Raw genomic sequence first — 21,215 nt, 5'->3', positions numbered from 1 at the left:
TTATTCCATTATCTTTGACATTTGAGCTATCTTTCAAAGTACAGATATGGCCAAGAGCCTTGGATTAAATGTTCCATTATATTGATTTATTTTTCAGAATCCTAGTCGGAGGTTAGCACAACACTACCTGTGGGTATAAGGAAGGCATGCACACACAGTACTTGCAGCAGAGTAAGGAGGGTACAATCTATATGGGGAAAAAATCTGCATGAAACACCAACCAATTTCTCTTCGTATACCACTAACTCTGATACTCAAAATATTAATAATGGCAGTATCAGACTTCCAAACAAAGCACAAGGTTTGGAAACATGAACAAGGAAATCTAGCAAAATAAAGTGAAGACTGTAGAGCCCTAGGACTTTTGAGATGCGCAGGTGGAACGTAAACTAACCGTAATGCGGTAATCTTGAAAACCCATCACAGGAAAGGAGGCCATAAGAAGGTGAAAATAACGTTTGAACAAGTTCTGGTTCAGCTACAAATCACTTTTGAGGCACAATCATTTCTTATATGTTCCTATCAACCTAAACCCTACTCCCCTATGTATAGCCAATAACTGTGTAGGAAATAGTTCCACACCCACAAAACCGCTCAAAGATGTGCTCCCGGAAATGGGCACACACATGCCATATTGGCATGCATTTATCAACTTGTCTACACGGCCAGGGCCCTACAGCATCGCCATTAGTCATGGAATGCCGGTTTCTAGCAAGTTAAGTAGGTATGGAGCCCCCCCAAAAAAAGCCTAAGTGTCTCTCTACGGGAAATCATGAATGTGCCACACACCAGGGCAACAACTTACTTGCACCACAGCAGCTACAGTAGTAAATTAGTCCCGTTCAAAATGTTGCACACAAAATGTATCAGTATTACCATATTTAAGTTAGACATCATTGGCTGCTTGTGTAAATAATTTGTATGTACTTATTTTCCTCGTTGCAGTCAAACAGCACTCAAGGTTCAAGCAGACAGATTCAAAGCACAGATGTTTCCAGGTTGGAAGTTGGTGACGCAGGGAGATGAAAGAGTCCTAGAATGACCTCCAGGAACCGTATGCAGACGGATAATTTGGGCCTATGTGTTTTACCTCATTCTACCTTGAAACAGCAAAGGTACTGACCTCGGGGGTTAAAGGCCAGCTTTAATATTGATCTAGCACAGGGCCCAAAACCCTCCAGCTTTTCAAAGCCATGCCTATTTTAATTCTACAATAATTGTGTGCTTTAGGCACACCTGCACCACACAGCCTCTTAGTAGTTCTGATTATATGAGGCGGTCATTGAGAGAGATGAAGGCATGACCTCTGGGTCCTTTGCTTCATACCTTCATCAAGAAAAATAAAACAGAATTCCTGGAAAATCGGAATTTCTTTGTAAAATGTTTCTAATTTCAAACGATTTGGTGCAAGTATTTGAAAACAACATGTTGAGCTTTTGCTGTCAGCTTTGTAATGCAAAGGCCCCAAAAATGAAATTGTCCTACAACTTGTCTTGGTACTTGGGCAAAATAACTAAGCTTACTAATACAGACACATGCTTATTAGTGATTGCTGTACTGCACAAAGAGTATAATTGGAAGGTCATATAACATCTTTAAAAATAACAACAATATACAAGATATGTAACTGCCATGCAGGATATTACTATTTAGCAACATTGCCACCCTTTGCTGTGGTGAATACTTATCAGCATATTAAAAAATAAAACAAGCCTAAAGAGGACTCATCCATTCTGTGGCAATGATTTAAATGTGGCTCAGCCTACGCATTGTATGGATACTATGGGTAGGTACGCATAAGAGTCCTTACGATTGAGGGTATGGCATATTGCACCTTTAGGTAAAGCTTGTTTTACCATTTCAAGGAAAAGTATTGACATGGAGGGCATTTGAGTTTCATGTAAAGACAAATATTTCGATGTTCATCCATTTTCAGAAAATCTGCAACCACAGCAGTGCTCTGAGCCATGGTGTAATAGCCACTGCAACTATGTAAGACGCCCCTACTAACACAAATGGGACAGTCCACTGACTTCATCAAGTATTAAGAGTAGCAGAGATCGGGGTGCTCTAACAGTTATCCTCCCTCAGCCCAAAACATGTCATTTGACTTCCTCTGTGGCACCTACTTTTCTTAATGGCTTTAATTTGGTCTCCATTATGAACTCATACTTGCAAAGTTCACAGCATCGAGTGTCGGAGCTCTTGATCCACTGCTGGAGGCACGCCTGGTGCACAAAATGAAGGCTTCCTGTACAGTGACAGGGTGTAATCAGGGGATTTTCATCATCGCCTTCACAGTGACATATCCTGAATCGGTAGGAGAAAATGAGTTAGCAAATATAAAACTATGGCAGGATATGGAACTAGTCTACGGGATAAGTCTAATCAAAATGCCTTATGACAGTGCTGCTTCTCTATAAGAGTCTTCCAGGAGGTTAAAAAAGGATGTCACCAGTCCAGTACAAGTACATGCTTTGAAATATGTATATGACACAAAACATGTACGTGGATAATTATAGTATGCATCAATTATATTGTACAGTTTAAGAATATTTTGCATCGCAATTTTTTCTTCAATCTTTTTTGGCACCCACTACCTTACAGAGAAGCAGCAACGTGAATATGGTTATATACAACAAGACAGTGGGATCCCAAACTGGTACATACCAAAAACTACGATTCCTTCCAAGCCACTAGTGACATGCATGATTTGTTGCAGCATCACACAACAATGGTATGCCATTTATCTCAAGAAAATCTCAGAAGAAGAGACATTTCAAACAAGAATCGTTTTTCATTTTGTGAAATCAAAATGCAATTTCAGAACAAACTGCAAAAAGGCGCATGCCTCTACATAGGCCCACCTCAGGCGGACACCAGACAAACATCTAAACGCGTGTGCATTTTCTATGCTACTGCATTAGAAAAGGTACATCAAGCATGAGCAGGGAAGGAATGAAATGATACACAAGTTTCAAGGAAGACAAAAATACGACACAAATAGCAAGCTGCGCGTCCAGTACTCCCTAGAACAGTCATTTAGGCCAGATGTCTAGAGGGTTTTTCACAATAAAACCATACTGTCGATATTTTCAAAAGCAGTTCAGAGTGAATGAGCTTGGTGTTGGATTCAGAGTTTAAAATAGTCAGTATGACAATCTAATTTGCTGAACCCACGTGGTTTAATATCCTGCTCAATTTAGAATTTGAAAATTTGAATAGGAAAACAACAATCCTATTTTCAATACAGCAGTTACAAAGCAAATCAGTGTAGCTGTACATTCATTTGAGTTCCATACTTTGCTTCGATGTGAAGGGTGGTTGGCCTTGGAGTAGAGCTGCAAATGGACGTCAAAGGTACCGAGTTGTCATCTCTGTAGGTGACACTATAGGCCAGATTCCCACAAAATAGGGCAAAACAAAGGAGCGCAGATAATACGCTCGTTTCATTTGCGCGATTTTTAGAAATGCACAATTCACCTTACTCTCAAAGGTGACCTGCGCATTATAGCAGGGGCTGAGCAGTGGCTCAAAGATGCGCCATCGAGTCCCTTTGCATACATTAGTATTGTGAGTGCGCTCCCCGATACGGATGTATGACAGACTCCCAGCAACCACGCCGTTGCTGGGAGCACATTTCACCAAGATGGGCGTTAAAGTGAAAGTCTGTGAAGTGATTAAAAAAAAATAATCATTTCCAAATTCTAGTGTGACAGCCGCGGTTTAACCCGTGACTGCCCAACTTCAAAAACAAATCATGACAGAGCCAAATATGAATTTGAGAATCTGGCCCCAAGTGTGCGCAAAATATATTCACAATTTTATCAGTGTTTCAAAAAGCGCACATTGGTGTGAGACAGTATATGTTCAATAGTGCCGGCGATTATGCTGAAGTGTCGGAGCATATGCCTAATTGTGGGACAGTCTTCCGAAAATTGTTCCAGAGGATATCGATTTCCAAATACAATAAGAACATTGTGGAGCCAAACCTGGGAGCTACAAGAGGGGCTAGTGATCATGCCTTTAGAGTTCTAGATGTTGCAGTGGGATGTGATAAAGAAGCTATGAGGTATATCAAGAGGTAAATTGAGAGGAGAGCAGGTACGGCTTTTAATATATATTTTTTTTTAGCAAGAATAGTGTGGGTTAAGCTAAGAGGAAGGCAAGAGGGATACAGAGAGTGGGAGGGGTTTTGAAGCAAGCTGTGTGTGGATGTGCTGGGCAGAGTATTTGAGAAAAAAACTGCAAGAGGGTGTAGCCTGGGTGTTAAGAAGGCATGTCCAAAACGGTGGAAAAAATGTAATGGGGCTGTAAGGTGGGTCTAAGAGCACATTTATGAAGGCATATAAGAGGGCCTTAGGGGTGATTTTCAAGAAGAGCATGGAGGTAGCTCCAGAAGGTGAGAAAAGCATGCTTCCCTAACTTCCCCCCTCCCCACCAAACCCAAGACCCACAACGCTTTTTTTAAAATTTTTGTTTTATTTTTATTTTGTTTATTTATTTTTTCTCTCGCTTCTCTCTCACCCCTTGTTCTATTCTGATTTACCACGTTAAATTTCTGTAAATATGGTGTTTTCATTTTGTATATTCCGCAGATTCTGAATGTTATCTTTTCATGTAAAACAATGGCTTGGATTTTTTCTGATTATCACTCTTTAATGTATCATTTGTTCTTATTTCTGTCATTAATGTTAACATTATAATAAAATATGTTTTAAAAAAAAAGCATGCTGCAGGAAATGGGGCTAAACGGACAGTTGTTGGGAGGATTATACAGAGCGCTGTGAAAATAAACGGGAGGGAGAAATGGTAGGAGACCTTAATGGAGAGTTAGGTTTAGTACCTTTGTTCAAGTCGGATCTAGCCAATACTAGACTAAGCTTTCTATAGATCATACTACTGACCCAAACCTAGTATACTGTATTTCTGACCCATAAAAGGATGTAAGTATACCTAAATGTAATGGCATATGTTGCCTTTGACCCCAAACCCTCAGTCCGCATTTGAACTGCTAACACCAGCCTGAATTATTCTGGTCAATCCTAGACAGATAGCAACCCTATGAGGTTTGACAAGAACCTGCCAACAAGCTGGGAAAGACATGAGTAAGTGATGGGTGCCTGGTGAGAGATCTAGTGTGGCACTGTGGGAGGTGTAGAGAGGCTTTGTGGGAAAATCTCAGGTGAAGGGCAGCCAGAGGAGTGGCTGGGGTAAAGCCCAGAGGGGAGGCAGTAGACAAGCTGCGCGGTACCAGGACATGGATATAGAAGAGCATTTTTATGGGGGGAGCAGGGCAAGTGAGATAGGAGATGAAAGAATGTGAGAGATGACATGGGCCCTCATTACGACCCTGGCGGAAATCGCGGTGCAAAATGCACCATGGAGCACGGCGGAAAGCTGCCGATAGCGCCATGGGGGTTGGCGGATTTTCCGCCCCATTCCGACCTTGGCGGGGCGGTAAATCCCCATCCCCCATTTTACCCTTCCCCATTCCCATTTTTGCCCCATAGGGTATAATGGGAGTGGGGAAGGCGTTAATTACGCCACCGTAAAATACGGTGGCGTAATTAACGACAAGGTCCCGTAGCTCCATGGATTTCTCCGCCCGGAAAAACCAGGCGGAAAACGCTCCATGGCGCTACGGAAACTCGTAGTAGGGCGGACGGGTCCGCCGCGAATAACGCTGGCGTAAACCCACTCCGCCAGGGTCGTAATGAGGCCCATGGTGTTCAGTAGGTGAAATGGTTACAATGAGAAAAGAGGTAGAAGAAAGTGTAGCCAGGTAATGGGAAACATAATGGTAGGGCTATTTGAAGAGGACTATAGATGCTTAGAGGGGCAAAGGGGTGGGCTACAAGGAAGCCAAAAAGGGAAGATAAGTGGAGGTTAACATACAAGAGAAATCTGCGGGTTCTTGGTTGATATGGCATACATGGTGAGAATTATGAGGGAGCACTAAGAGAGCAGTTGATAGGAGGCTCACTTTGATTAATTGGTAGGCACCTGACCACACACGCGTGCATGCGCACACACACAACATAGTAAAAGTAATGCAGACCATAACACTCTCACCAGATGCAATCAATGGCCACTACAGTTATTGATATTGATATTGATATTGTATTTCTATCGCGCTCGTACACAAGTGTTTCAGAGCGCGACAAGGCAAGGGAGAGGAACGGGAGAACAAAACAGGAATCTTACTAGGCCCAGTGACATTGAGAACGTGCAAGTGCATGGGAGAGGGGGAGGGGAAAGTGCATGCAAGGGGGGAGAAGTGGAAAGTTCGAAGCAGGAGAAACAGATAAATAATAATAAATAAATAAATATTAAAGGCAACAAACAGTGGTAGTGCAGCCAGCAATTTGCAAGTGCTAGGTTTAAGGCAGCAGACAAGGTAGGCCTGATAAGTGCGGGAAGAAAAAGGCGGGGCTGTATGGGTACAGATACAGACCCCAGTGCAAGGGGTGGCCCGGAGGCAGTGCGGGAGGGTGGCAGGGTGAGCAGGTACCTGGGCCCAGAGGACAGAGTTTGGCCAGGTGTACGGTGCCAGGAGAGAACAGATCAGCAGGGGAGGGGGGGGGGGGAGCGAAGGCATAAGAAAAGAGGAAGGTCTTGAGGTGCTTCCGGAACCGGAGATGGTTCTCCTCAAGTTTTAGAGTGGCTGGGAGGCTGTTCCAGAGGGAGGCCCCAGCCGAGGACAGAGATCTACTCCCAGCTCGTTTCTTTGAAAAAACGACTGACCCTGAGGGAGTTGGAGGTAGAGGAGCGAAGAGCTTGAGAGGAGAGGTATCTGCGGACGGATAGCTGGAGGTATTTTGGACCCTGGCCCCAGAAAGCCTTGTGGACAATGCAGAGGGTTTTGAATGTAATCCTTGCATCCACTGGGAGCCAATGGAGAGATTTCAGAGCTGGATAGATACGATCCCAGGGCTTGAGGCCAAGGACAAGTTTCGGAGCACATGTTACATGCCCATAAGGAGTTCTGGAAAGCAGAGCAGAACTACCCCAGTTTCCAGTGGAGATCTGACTTGCTGCTCCAATATAGCTGCTACAATTCACACCATCAACTAGTTGTAGGTCTATAACCAGGGATTTTATTATAGCGAATACTTGCTTTTTACTAGGGACAGGGGAGTTGGGGGATTGGAATAGGACAGTAGGACCACAGACCCTGCACAGAATATTTTGGGGAGGCAGGGATTGCAGTTCAGAGGTTAGGCTTGCCCAATAGGGTGACATGCTGCCAGATCAAATTATACAGCTTTAAAAGCAAAGTATTGCGTAAATAGAACTGCCTTTTCATTTTTTGAAATCCACATGGCAAAGTATATTGTGATGTTTGTATCTTGGATACACTTTGCACTTTTACAGGGAACAGCCTCCCATTGGACAACTGATGGTGAAGAATTAGAAAAGATACATATCTATTTAAATGAAGTGTAATTACAATACAATCAGGCTTAAAGAAATGTAAGACTGACAGCTAAAATATGTAATATTCAAATCATGAAATCATAATGCTGGCAAATTAAAGAGGTATGAAACTAAAAAGAGAAATTCTGCAACTGGATAAAGATTTTCTACCAGCCAAGACCCAAGAGCCATTTTTCTTTTTTTTCTCGATAAGGGAAGATCCCAGACAAACGGCATCCTTTAAAATATATATAAAGTCCAGAAGTGTCAGTGGCCCAAAACATTGCCTTGCAGACCAAGCTCTGTGCTATACATCAAGTAGAAGCACACCTATAACATAGACCTAATCACAAGTGACTTTTAATTGGTTAGAGAGGGAGGGGATAATCGCTACGGACCAACCTGCATGGATCCCCTGACGTTGAGCTAGGTGATAACGGGGTATGTTTTTCTGAAACAGGGGAAGGGAAACCAAGTTCGCTATTCTCAAATGAACAAAGTGGTGCTCGTTGGTTCTTTAAGCTCGACTTGGTGGATGCATTGTCCTCAAAGACTTGATCATCTCCCATGTCATCGGAACAGAATTCTGTGCTTTCAATAAGTGTACTTGAAGATGTATCAGCTGGTCGCTGAGTTGAGCAGTTTCCTGTCTCATGGAACTTATGGAGACTGTTGGAACTTGAGCCATGAGAAAAGGAAAAAAGATAACGAAGACACGTTTTGCTTTTCCAAGACTCTCCTTCTGGCCTTTCCTCAATGAGAGGTATAAGTACTGTGCTGTGGTTCATTCTGGAACTATGTTGGACATCAGTTGCTATTATTGCCTCAGGAGACTTTTTATAGATGTTCCAAGGCTTGGCATCATTAATTTTCTTTTTGTGATCACATTTCTTGATGATTTTGAGACAATGCTCCTGGGCTGGAGGAATTATTTCTTCAGAACATGTGCGCTCCATGTAGCTGCTATTTGCCATAGTAGTTCTAGCTTTCTTGTCCACGTCATTGAGAGATTTGGAGAATGGTAATGCTCCCTTAACATTGGCAGGCTTGAGTGCACAAGAACAGTCTTGAGCAGTGGGGTGTTTCTTGGAAGCTTGAAAGATATCCTGACATATAACAGTAACTGGTTCTCCAAGTGTTAGAGAATTCTGGTAAGGAGGGCTTTTCAAGACAACTGCAGATTGGACTGGGATGTGATGGCAACAATCAGACAATACTGCACTGGAACGGCATGCAGAATCATGAAATCAAAGCATGAAAAGTAAAAGAAAACCAGAGATATTAATGAAATGGAGAACTTGGATTGCAATGGGCAAGTCATAATTGTGACTAGAGAGATAACATGCAGAAAGATAGGTTTCTACTACAGTCCATTGCTTCCCAACTAAGTTTGCACTACAGAAAACCCTTACATACATACACACGTCACAATAATTCAGACAATCAGGGAAATGCATCAAGTTAAATTGTAAACTGCTTACTTAAATATACACTTTTAAAGCTATACAGTAAACATTCCAATTACAGGTACGTACATACCTGTTTTCATAATTCAAACCAAGCATCATGCTGAAATGAAGACCCGACCTAAGGAAAACAAACTGCTGTTTACCTGCAGATATCTTGATTGGATGGGGTAACTGAGGTTCGAGAAAAGCTGTGTGGAGCGGAAACAGAGGTTGGACTTCCAGCCTACAATAATAAATAAAACATTAGCTTTGCAGTTGTTATTAACACCATTAATGAAGCAGAATTTAATTAATATAGTGATAAACAACACTTTCTGAGGCAGACATGGGCGGTAATAGCCTGAGCGCAGCGAGGGCTCAGGGATATAACCGACCATTTGTATTTTATTTGTTTATATAGTGTGCCTGGCCCAAAGGCATCTGGGCACATATCTTAGGTTACAGTGACATAATATGCAACAAAAACAACAGACCAAAAAACAGAATATACATTCAAGGTACTTACAAGATATTTACAATGTAGTTACATTCAAAGTACATACAGGATATTTACAATGAGGATACAAGGTCATTTTACGGTGATTAGACAAGGCAGTGTGGCCTTGCAATGCAGACAACAGCAAGGATTTTCCTAGCCATTGAGCCAGGTGGAGGCTTTGAATGTCTTGCGCTGTAAGCCACAATTGAGCTTTATTCTTGAAGGAGTTGAAGGAGGATTCTGATCTAAGTGGATTGGGAAGCGGGTTCCACAGCTAAGTGGCAAAGACCGGGAAAAACTGGCCCCATCCGCTTTCTGTAGCTTGAACCTCGGTAGAGAAAGACAACGAGCTTGGGCTGCTGTCTGTGGACGGCTGGAGGTGTGGGGTGTGAAATGGTTAGCCAGGTAATTAGGAGCCTGGTTGGCCAGACATTTGTGCGTGAGAGCAAGAGTTTTAAGGGAGATTCTTTGGGAGACCGAAAGCCAGCATAAGCTACGTCTGGTGTGAGATATGTGCTGGTTCCTAGGGATATTTAATGCTGCCCTGATAGCGTTATTTTGAGTGACCTGTAACTTGCTTAGGTTCCGTTGACTAGTCCCTAGATAAAGCGCATCATAGTAGTCCAGCTTTATTTTGAGTGACCTGTAACTTGCTTAGGTTCCGTTGACTAGTCCCTAGATAAAGCGCATCACAGTAGTCAAGTTTCGACATAATGAGGGTTCTGGCAAGGATGGTGCAGTTAGCCGTGGTAAGGAATGGTCGGCATGAAAGGGGCCCCTAGGGGTCCGTTACGTCTATGGAAACAAGGCAAGTCACCACACACGATAGATACGCCATAAACAAGGTTGTATTCCCAAAGCTAGGGTTTATTGCAAAGCAAATAGTTTCAGTTGGCCAACTCGGTCTCACGCCCCGCGACGTGCATCTCTAGACCTCGAGGGACGCAAGAGAGTGAATTACGTACATCATTTACATATATACAAAATGCATATCATACAATCAGCTATGACATGTTTAACACCCCCCTTTATTGGGTTTCTTTGAACTCAGTGTGATGATGGACACTTTCGACAATTATGACACCTTCAAATATCTATTCTAGTAACAATATGCAATTTTGCAAGTGCAGAGGCATCTTTTAGTTGTTGAACAGAACACAGTGCTTCTGTTCTTGGAAGCGAGCTACATACGGGGGAAGAGTCACATTCCAGACCTTGCTATCTATGAGGTGCTATTCGTGTCCTGGGAGCCGACACGCTCTACAGGGCTCGGTAAAGGGGGGCCGTAAGAAGAGCATAATTCAAGCCTTTAGCTGCTTTATTCTAACATATTCTACCATATAACGAGACTGGCTGGCAGCTGTGAAATGATTAAATGCCCTGCGGCTCTGCTTCAAGGCAACATTTGGGAGGGAGCCGGGCATTCCTTCCGGCGCTGCCTACATTGTGTTTCAACAAACCCTTATTAGCCTCGCGGCCCTGCGGCCTTGTCCTTTCACGTTCAGACAACAATATTAACAGTCGAGCAGTGTAAGCAGAAAATGTGCTGCAAAGCAATAAGAACAGAAAGCAATGAGCAATTGTTAGAAAACAAAATGGCGATCCTTGTTACATCAAAATGGCCGTTCATTGGTAAACTCGGAAACCTGTTTTTCTATCGTATCGTGCATGAGACGGTTGGCCCACGGCCACCAAAATACGTTTTGCCATCAATCATGAGAGGTATCAATTTTTGTAGACTGACAAACCCTCCTTTGGCCGTATGACAAACGTCTCATTCATTTATTGTATCCTCCTCTGATGACGATAAGTCTAAAGCACTTATGTCTGAGTTTTGCATGCTACTATAAGCATCATCATCTCCATTAATATCTATAGCCATTAATTCTTTCACTGTTTTCATTTCATTTGTGTCTCTGTCACCCCAACCATAAGTTTGTTTTCTTTTTGTTATCATATGCATACATCCCTTCGTACATCCCTCAGTTACCTCAGTGCAAACTAACTGTAGGCAGTATATGCAACAACAGCACGTTATGAATATTCCAAACACTACTACTAATATCGAGATCAACTTCCACCCCCAAGAATGCAATATTCCCCAGAACCAGGACTCTATTCCCCAGCCCTCTTCTCCAGTAGGGAGTTTGGAGCTTAGGACATGCATTTTCTTTATTGCTTCAAAAATCGTAGGGGAATAGTCATCTACAAATACACAGCACGCTGATCCCACAATCTTGCAAATTCCCCCACGATCAACCAGGATCACATCGAGAGCCATTCTATTTTGCAGTGTCATTAACCTAATTCCTTTTTCTTCCAACGTCATGTTAAATAGTATATCTGTCGTTGTGTTTATGGTATATTTTAGTATTCTGGACAGCTGCCTTATGTTATAGGAGTTCACTATCTGGGACAAAAATGGAATGAATGATTTTGCTACGTCAGTCGCTATCAAAACACCTTTGCTACTCCTTTTGGTTCTAGATCTGGATAGTCTGGCCGAACACTCCTGGGAACAGTAGACCTAGGTAACATGTACCCCCCCAGAAACCAAGGATATGCCTTCTCTCCACATATAAAATAAACTGGATCTCCCACATATACTGGTTCTATTTCCCATTTTAATACCACTGTATTCATGCATCCAGTAAATGTTCCGACTGAATAGGAGCCCTTCTTTTTTAGACAAAAAGGGACAGTTCTTGGGTTATAATTCACCGTGTAAGCAGGGGGAACTGCATCTTTGTTCCCGTCTGTTCTTACACGAAATGTCATCACAGAAGTTTTAACTGGTGGGGACAATCTATCTTGTCTATTTTGTCGTGTTATTTTTCGCGTACTTTTCCTTGTAGGTTCTGGGGTCATCACTTGTGCTTTATGGAATATGGAACAACCTACAGGCCTCATAATTATTTCCTCAAACTCATTCATGTTTGTTCTGTCTAATTGACCCGTACCACTCTTATTCCATTTCCCATAGAACATTGCACCTAAAGATGCACTACATGCAGAACTTAATGGTAATGGTTGTACATACCAACCTATTCCTTTCCCAGCATGCTGCAGTAAATGGGCACATACCCAGCAATTTGTTTTCTTTAGAATTGCATGTGTCATATTCATAATCAATAACAGCGTATTGTTCCCATACCCTTCCCTGTGTCTTTCTTCCATCGGGCACAAGGTATAAGTAATCACCTGAACCGGGCTTTCAGTAGTGGATATATTAACTATTGGAAGAAACATTCCCAATGGGAGTATCGATTCCACATACCATAGTACTAAGGCTGTCGTTATTGGTGCTACCACACTCATGAAGCACATGATTATTGTCAGTGCCAGCATACAATTCTTTTTACCATGCGTTTTCCTTAAGCTTACAGTCTTTACAATCAACTTATTCTCAGCAGCGGTGCAGGAGGAGGCTGAAACCGGTCCCGACATGTTTCTCATCGTCCTTCTTCTTCCTTATTAGAGTTTGGCGTGGATATCACTCTTCGTTGCACTTGTTCTGATGTCAATAAGTTCAACGGAATTGTCACAGTACAGTTCTGCCAGTCCTTTATAGCCTGGATTTACTTATTTGTTTGTAGGCAAGATCACTTGTCCTTTCTCATACTGTTCAGAGGACTTTTGATCGGTTCTCTATTGCCTTAGTACCATGTGCGCCCAGCTTGTCCGCTCTGGTTCAGGACACATGTACTTTTTATGATCGCACTGAGGAGCCGCGAGTCTTGAATTATCCGACCTGCACAATTCTCACGCTTCTCTCCTTTACACCTCTAGTTCCTTCTCCGTCCATGAGCAGAACCAGAGGTTAACATAGGCACCAAAGAACTGTGCATCACTCTGTCTTTCGAGACCGTAAATCATATCGCCTCACTCCTGGTATTGTGTGATCCGTGAACAGTGCCGGTGCACTTCCAGATTCAGGCTCAAAGTCAGCCTGTGGCACTACTGCAGGTGCTGGTGTGCGCCGCGCCAGTAATGCAGATTCGGTCTTTGGCGTGCTGGCAAGTGCTGGTGGACACCAAAGGGGTACACGTTTAGTGTCTGCCAGTATTTGCAATGCAGATTTTGTGTCAGCCAACAGTGATGTAGATTCTGTTGGGCAACGTTGGGGCACTCTTTGCCCTTCCCCCTTTTTAGCAATCGTTTCAGGCTTTGTTTCGAGTTTCACTTCTCGTTCGGACAGATTTGGTGGCAGCTTACTTGCAACAGTTTCTTACGTTTCTAGGACCGCTGTCTCTTTCCGGTCGTCTGGGTCAGGCAAGTCTTTTAGCGAAGTTGGGATCTTCTTTGCATGGGTGGCATGGATCCACGACTTCCGTCCATCCACCCGTATCGCCGTCTGCGTTGCCAAAAGTACTTGATAGGGGCCGCGCCACCTGGGTGCTAACGATGATTTTCTTTCCAAATTTTTTAGCAGCACCCAGTCGCCTGGCTCCAGCGCGTGCCCCGGACCGGTGTATCTCACTGGTAGAGCCTCCTGCACCTGCTGATGAATCAAACGCAATTTCTGCATTAAAAGGCCACAATAAGTACTAAGCACAGGATGTTCTACCTCGCTAAGTCGTTTTGGCTGAGGTGCGCACCAAACATTTGCCGGCCTCCCCATTACGATTTCGTACGGGGAGAGCCCAGTTCTAGCCTGTACAGACGTACGCATGCATAATAGCGCTATGGGTAATGCATCCATCCAACTCAACTTGCTTCCTGCACATATCTTGCTTATTTTATTACTTGAGGATCCCGTTGTGCCTCTCCACAAGACCGGCCGAACTCAGATGCCTTGAACTATGAAATCTCTCATCAATCTGAAGACCCGCACATATCTGTAACACCACTGCGCCCACAAAATGTGGACCATTATCTGACCATAGGACACGGGGCAAGCCAAATCGGGAAAAATATTCTTTAAGCATTACTTTTGCCGTGCTTATTGCTGTGCAATCTTTTAAGGGATATGCCTCCACCCACTTGCAGAATGCACAGATCACCACTAAGACATATTTCAAGTTTTGGCATCTCTCCATCTCTATGAAATCAAAATGTATTACCTCAAAAGGCAGAGGGCGGGCCAAAACTGCCTATTGGAGTCACTGTTCCCTTACCTACATTGTGTTGTAAACACGTGATACAGTTCCGCACCAACCTCTCTGCATTCTTCTTTATGTTTACATTCTGCCATACTGTAGATAGGTGCTGTATTATCTTTTTCGCACAGATGTGAGTAGGGCTGTGGGCCATTGTGACCATTGCAGTCAAATAAGAATTTGGCAACATCCAGTTTCTAGTTCCCTTGTCCACCCAACAACCCTCCAGATCTAACTCAGCAGAGCCCTTTGCCCACCCTTGTATTTCATCGGTCGTGGCTTCGGCCTGCATTTCTTTGACAGTGGCAATTCCATTTTTTATCATACAGGGTACTTCCTCGGTCTGGACTGTCATCATCTTAGTATTTAAATCAGTTGCAGTTTGTTTCGCAATTCTGTCTGCAAACGCGTTTCCCTCTCCTACTTTGCATGTTACCTTTTTATGTGCCTCGCATTTCACTATTGCTAGGCGTTTTGGAAACGTGAGTGCAGATAGTAATCGTACAATCAAAGGGCCATGTTGAATTCTGGCACCATGTGATGTCAAGAAACCTCTCTCAGCCCAGAGTCGACCAAAGTTATGAACCACCCCAAAAGCATACTGACTATCAGTATATATATTCACATTTAAATTTTCAGAAATCTCGCAGGCTCTGGTCAATGCTATTATCTCTGCGGCTTGTGCCAAATTGTAGGAGATTCTTTTGCTCTCTACAACGCTCTCTAGGGTAGTGATAGCGTAGGCGGCAGTTGTCGTGCCATCAGGTAATTTAAAACAAGAGCCGTCACAAAATAACTCTCCATCTGGCTCTTTCTGTGGGGTGTCAGTTAAATCAACTCTCTCCTTCGTTTCTTCCTCAGTGACCATTAAGCAATTATGGGGGGGTGATTCGTTGTCACCAATTTCTTTTATGGGCAGTGGCATTAATTCTGCAGGATTCAAAGCGCTACACCTCAGAATTTGGATATGGGGCACGAACAAGATAATCTCATATTTTGTCAATCTAGCAGAGGTGAGGTGTTGCGTCTGTGTCCTATTTAATAGAACGTCTATGGCATGTGGCACCATCAAAATTAAAGTATGCCCCAATACCATCCCTTCCGTTTGTTTCACCGACGCAGCAGCCGCCACGACAGATCGCAAACATCGTGGTAGTGCACGCGCTACAGGGTCCAGCGCGGAAGAGAAATAGCCGCACGGCCTATTTTTTCCACCTTGATCCTCTGTCAAAACCGCCAATGCACATACTTCACTTTCACACACAAACAGTCTGAAAACCTTTTCATAATTTGGTGTGCCCAAAACTGGAGCAGAACATAATGCAGTTTTCAATTTATCAAACGCTCTCTGACATTCCTCATCCCACTGCAAAGGCATAACCGCATCCTTTCTAGTCAAATTCACCATCGGTTTCACAATTAACGCAAAATTATCGATCCATTGTCGGCAATACGAAGCCATGCCTATTATGGCTCTGACTCCTTTCTGTGTCTTTGGAATAGGCATACAAGAAATACTTTCTATGCGTTCTGGCGTTAGCCTTCTCCCCTCTTTCGAAAGTAGGTAGCCCAAATAAGCTACCTCCTTTCGATTATATTGAAACTTCTTCAAACTAGGTTTATGGCCATGTGCCGCTAGGTGTGACAGTAGTAATACAGTGCTTTCTTTACAAATCTCCTCTGTGTCAGCAGCTAACAACAGATCATCTATGTATTGCAAGAGTACGCATCCCACTGGTAATTCTAGAATGTCTAGCTGCTCTTTCAATGCTCTACTGTAAATACTCAGACTTTCAGTGTATCCTTGCGGAATCCGCGTAAATGTAAATGATCGTCCTCCTAATGTGAACGCGAACAAATATCTGCTGTCCTTGTCCACCGGAATGCTAAAGAACGCATTTTTTAGATCAACTACACTAAAGTATTCTGCTGAGACAGGTATCATTATCAATATTTGACATCTGGGACTAAAGGAAATTGTGGATCTACTACTTTGTTTAGCGCGCGCAAATCAATTATGAAACAATATGGTACTTCATTGCCTCCTTTTTTATAAACTGGAAGAATCGGGCTGTTGCATGTACTGCCTGTAATTTCTTCAATCACCCCTAATTTCACCAAATCTGTAACAATACTCTTCAATCCTTTCTCACCTTCAGCCGAAATTCTGTATTGGAGAATTCGTGGTAGTGTAACACCCTTTTTCAAAAGGATCTTTACTGGCTCTATTTCTAAGCATCCTACATCGTTGTCATGCATTGCCCATATGCAGGTTGGCACTTTACTTAGCTCTCCTGGTAAAGTATCAGACATGAATTCTGACACAGGGACATCCTGTGGCCAAATCGTTAGGAACATCCCGTCTGCCGTGCAATGTTTAACTGCACCTAACTTTTTCAACAAATTTAATCCCAACAGGTTCTCTCCACAATTTTCTGTTAAAAGGAAAGGAAGGACAATGTTCAGTGAATGGTCCTATGGTAACTGGGACTGGTTGGGACACTGGGTTTATGACTGGTGTACCTGCGGACCCTATGGAAACATTCTTTTGCCCTGACAGTGGTATATCCGGAACCAAGTGACAGTCTATTGAACACTTTTGCGCTCCTGTATCTACAAGGAAGCGGTGCTCCTCATTCCCGACTCTCATTTCTACGTAGGGTCCTCTCTGATTCACGGGAATGGACACTGGTTCCGACCCCTGTCCTGGGCTGTCCTATTGGGGAAATAACACATCATCCGATGTGTAATCATTGCTATTACTGTAATACGTATTTGGCTGTGTATCGAAAACGTTCCCACTCTTCCCTCTATTTCCCCCATTCTGATTTCCATTGTACTGTTGGTTTTGTTGACCCTGACTCTGGTTAGGAGCACTTTGGTTTTGGGCTTGATTTTGATTACCTCCATTATTATGGTGCTGCTGAATACTATTCCTATTTGGTCCATTCGCTCCTTGGTGCCCTCTGTGCTGTCTTCTCTGACCAGACCCATATCTATTCTGCAGATGTGGACATTGCGCTCGCCAGTGTCCTTCCTCCTTACAGTATGCACACTGATTTGGTCCCAATGGCCCCCCATGCATATTCAAATTACTCCTTCCTTGTGCATTCCCTCTCCCTCTCTTATGTCCTTGTACTTGCTGCAGTAACACCCGTGTCTTCAGATTTACCCTATCCTTCTCCTCTTTTTCTCTCTCCGCAGTCACTCTGTTCTCATAATATTGGGCCATGTGTAATACTTCGCCCAGCGTTTTTGCTTGCCATGCACTCTCTGATGTCATTATGAGGTTCTGGATTGGAAGTTTTAACCCCCTCACATATTTGTCAACAAATAACCTCTTTCCCGCTTCCGAGCTCACATCCTGCCCACTGAAGTCTGCAAATACTTCTTCAAACCTATTAAAATAATATGTAGCTAACTCATCCTTGCCTTGTACACATGCAGTCAATTTGTCCCATTGAATTCTTTTCTCTGGGACAATTTCTTTTAATGTCTGTACTATGCGTGCTGGTAATGCTACCAGGTTCGCTCCCGGTGTTCCTCCAACAGCTTTATTCCTGTCTTCTATTATCAAATCCGCCCATGTGGTGCCAAAGGTCGTTACGTCATCCACCTTTCTTATTTGCTTCCATATGTCTGTTGGCAGGATCGCTGGGAATATTAGGTCTATGTGACCCATGGTAAGCACGGATGATTGTAGGCAGGACTCTACTTCCTTGTAAAACCCTGCAGGATTCTTTCTTATATCGGGAATCGTCTGCTTTATGTTGTTCACCTCCTGTCTGGAAAAGGGGACATGCACATATTGGGCAGTATAATGGGCTGGTGTTACCTGCGCCGCTACGTTGCCCGTTGAGGGAACCTCTACTTTGGGCACAAAGGTAGGTGGGACCTCCCTCATAGGAAATGCCCTACTTACTGTCCCTCCCCCTTCTCTCATGTGCAATAATATTCCCAGATCAAGCGATAGGGCTGTCTCTCCTGTCCCTCGCTCTAGTGCTCTCTTATATACTGCCATTATTTCGGGTGGGCTGGCTTTGTCGTTTTTTATATCTTTGTCTAGTAAATGTTCAGCCATCGACTGCAGTGCCTTTCTTTTCATGGGCATGGAATATTAATCAAATATCTCATGTATCTCCATTGTGGGGATACTGGGATCCGACATCCATCTAAACGCTTCTCGTATACATACTTTCAATTTGTCGCCCCTCTGTACTGACGGCATTGAATGTCGTTGTTGTATATATGGCTCTACCGCTTCCTTCCTATGCCTCCCGATATCCTTACCCCTGTACCCATGTGCAGTAAACATTTCAGCATAATCATTATCTAATTCATTTTTAAGTTCAAAAAGTCCATATACATGTTCTCTCACTTCTTCATCTCTCTCTCTACAGCGTGCTAATGCATTCAAATCTAACAATCGCTGCAGTGGTAATTTCCCAATTAACTGTTTCCATCTCTCCACCAAATATTCACCCATACATTCCAACACTACCTGTCTTTCCTTGCTTCTCCGGAAGTCATATATCGAAGCCAATGTTGTCGTCCCATCATTCCCGTCTAGATACATTTCTGCCTGTTGCTGTAATTCCACCTTCCTTTCTTTGCTGATCGCACTGCGAGTTACCCTCGTGCATCTACTTTGTTCTGTCCCGCCTCTTGCCCCCGTGGTTTCTATTTCACCCCCGGGAGGGACAGACAGTACAGAGTCTGTATCTAAGGTGGGAGGTGCGGATGGGACAACAGAAGCAGGCAGTGTCTGCTATGGGCCTGGGTGGCTAATAGGAAGTGTTACGTGCGCAGTCTGTGGCGGTGGGAGGGCTTGAGCTACGGGAGGTAGAGTTTGGGCTTCGGGAGGGGTTTGGGCAATAGATACTGATGTGCTTGACCTCGCTTCTGATCTTGGGCCTTGTTTTGTATGGATCAATATGTTTTCTATCAATTCATCTGCTATGTGCAATTCTTGTTGTGGATATATTTTTTCTATATTCAACTGGTCACGTCTACCTGACCTCCTTAGACTCTCAGTCCACTCCTTCTCCTCTTTTTCCTCCGCTATTTCACCTTTCGATTTATGCCTGCGCGCATGCTTCGCTCTACTTCTAAGTCGGAGCATTGCTTCCCTTCTCCAGTCCTTAACAATATCAAATGCTGCAGGACACGTTTTCTTTCTTATCAACATCCTTTCCAGGTTATCGATTCTCGCTATCTCGAAGTTACCATTAATCGGCCACTGATGGTCTTGTTGCTTTCTGGTTTGCCTATGCCAAGTCTCACAGAATATTATTGCACCCACTCCATACTTCACATACATCTCATATGCCGGCGTTCCCCCAGGTGGTGTAATTTGGCCATTTTCCAAAGATTGTCTACCACAGCGGAAAAACCCTGCTAGGGTGGACAATACCCCAGGCATGTTTCAACCTTCCCCCTGGTTAATCAACCTTACCTAGGGCGTTTGATTTTGCAAAGTCAACTCTCAACCAATATCAGGATTACTTTGAATCGGGGAATGACTCACCTGATAAATCAATTTGTCCTTCAGGACACAAGTCGTCTGTATACTGACACAACCAATGACGTTGTGTCTGCGTTTCTTCGCTTCCGCCTCGTTTCGGGACCCTCGCCTCCTTGTTCTCTAGCCGGGTACGTCGATCAGGGATCAGATGTGTGCAGATCTGCAAAGGAATCTCTCATCTCTTCTACAGGGCACCCCGAACACCTCTTGATCCCGGCTCGATCGTCCCGTTCTTTCTGTTCGCCGCCTTTACTCAATTACAACGTATACGATGGAACAAGTGGGGGAGGGTCCCTAGTCGGGCGCCATCTTGAAAGGGGCCCCTAGGGGTCCCTTACGTCTATGGAAACAAGGCAAGTCACCACACACGATAGATACGCCAGACACGAGGTTGTATTCCCAAAGCTAAGGTTTATTGCAAAGCAAATAGTCTCAGTTGGCCAACTCTGTCTCACGCCCCGCGACGTGTATCTCTAGACCTCGAGGGACGCAAGAGAGTGAATTACGTACATCAGTTACATATATACAAAATGCATATCATACAATCAGCTATGACATGTTTAACACCCCCCTTTATTGTGTTTCTTTGAACTCGGTGTAATGATGGACACTTCCGACAATTATGACACCTTCAAATATCTATTCTAGTAACAATATGCAAATTTGCAAGTGCGGAGGCATCTTTTAGTTGTTGAACAGAACACAGTGCTTCTGTTCTTGGAAGCGAGCTACATACGGGGGAAGGGAATAGTTTCTTACCTGTAACTCCATTTCTCCAGCATTGGTATCTTTCATGGATTCACATGCTTTGAATATTCCCCGTCGTCAGGCTGGGAATCCCCGGTACATTATATAGACCCTTTCCCGTAGGAAAACTTTTTCGACGCTTATGCGTCCTATCCACCTCGTTTTGTATCATGCGTGCCCGTGCCGTCAGGACGTCATGATATAAATACAGGCCCCGCCCCCGCGCTCCCTCAGATTTCGGCCCCCAAAGTAGTGGGGGAACCGGTTTGCATGATCAGGGGAGGCAGGTGGGCGCATGTGAATCCATGAAAGATACCAATGCTGGAGAAATGGAGTTACAGGTAAGAAACTATTCCCTTCTCCAGCATTGGATCTTTCATGGATTCACATGCTTTGAATAGATTACATAGCAGTACTACCCCCAAGAGGAGGTGTGCATGCAAACCCCTATACATTCTTCGCAAAAGGCCGTTCCCTAA

The 21,215-nt window shown here is 43.8% G+C and overlaps 1 protein-coding gene across 5 annotated transcripts in view; it reads right to left on the bottom strand.

The window, feature by feature from the left end:
• The window catches only part of MARCHF8 (membrane associated ring-CH-type finger 8), a 951,649-nt gene that overhangs the window by 210,695 nt on the left and 719,739 nt on the right, over positions 1-21,215 (bottom strand). For 3 of the 5 annotated variants that reach the window (XR_011268598.1, XM_069610553.1, XM_069610554.1), the window contains 3 exons: positions 9,032-9,111; positions 7,822-8,640; positions 2,130-2,310 (listed from right to left, as the gene is read on the bottom strand). Coding sequence is in view for 4 of the 5 variants with exons in the window: in XM_069610553.1 (XP_069466654.1) it covers positions 2,130-2,310; positions 7,822-8,640; positions 9,032-9,111 (1,080 nt within the window). In the remaining variant the exon portion in view is untranslated. The remainder of the gene's footprint in view (positions 1-2,129; positions 2,311-7,821; positions 8,641-9,031; positions 9,112-21,215) is intronic. The other 2 variants (XM_069610555.1, XM_069610556.1) reach the window with 1 other exon arrangement.

The sequence above is a fragment of the Ambystoma mexicanum genome, chromosome 8, assembly GCF_040938575.1.
Source record: "Ambystoma mexicanum isolate Mex_15411 chromosome 8, UKY_AmexF1_1, whole genome shotgun sequence".
Classification (NCBI taxonomy): Eukaryota; Metazoa; Chordata; class Amphibia; order Caudata; family Ambystomatidae; genus Ambystoma; species Ambystoma mexicanum.
Note: the sequence above shows the minus strand (reverse complement) of the source record. Positions and strands in the feature narration are given on the sequence as shown.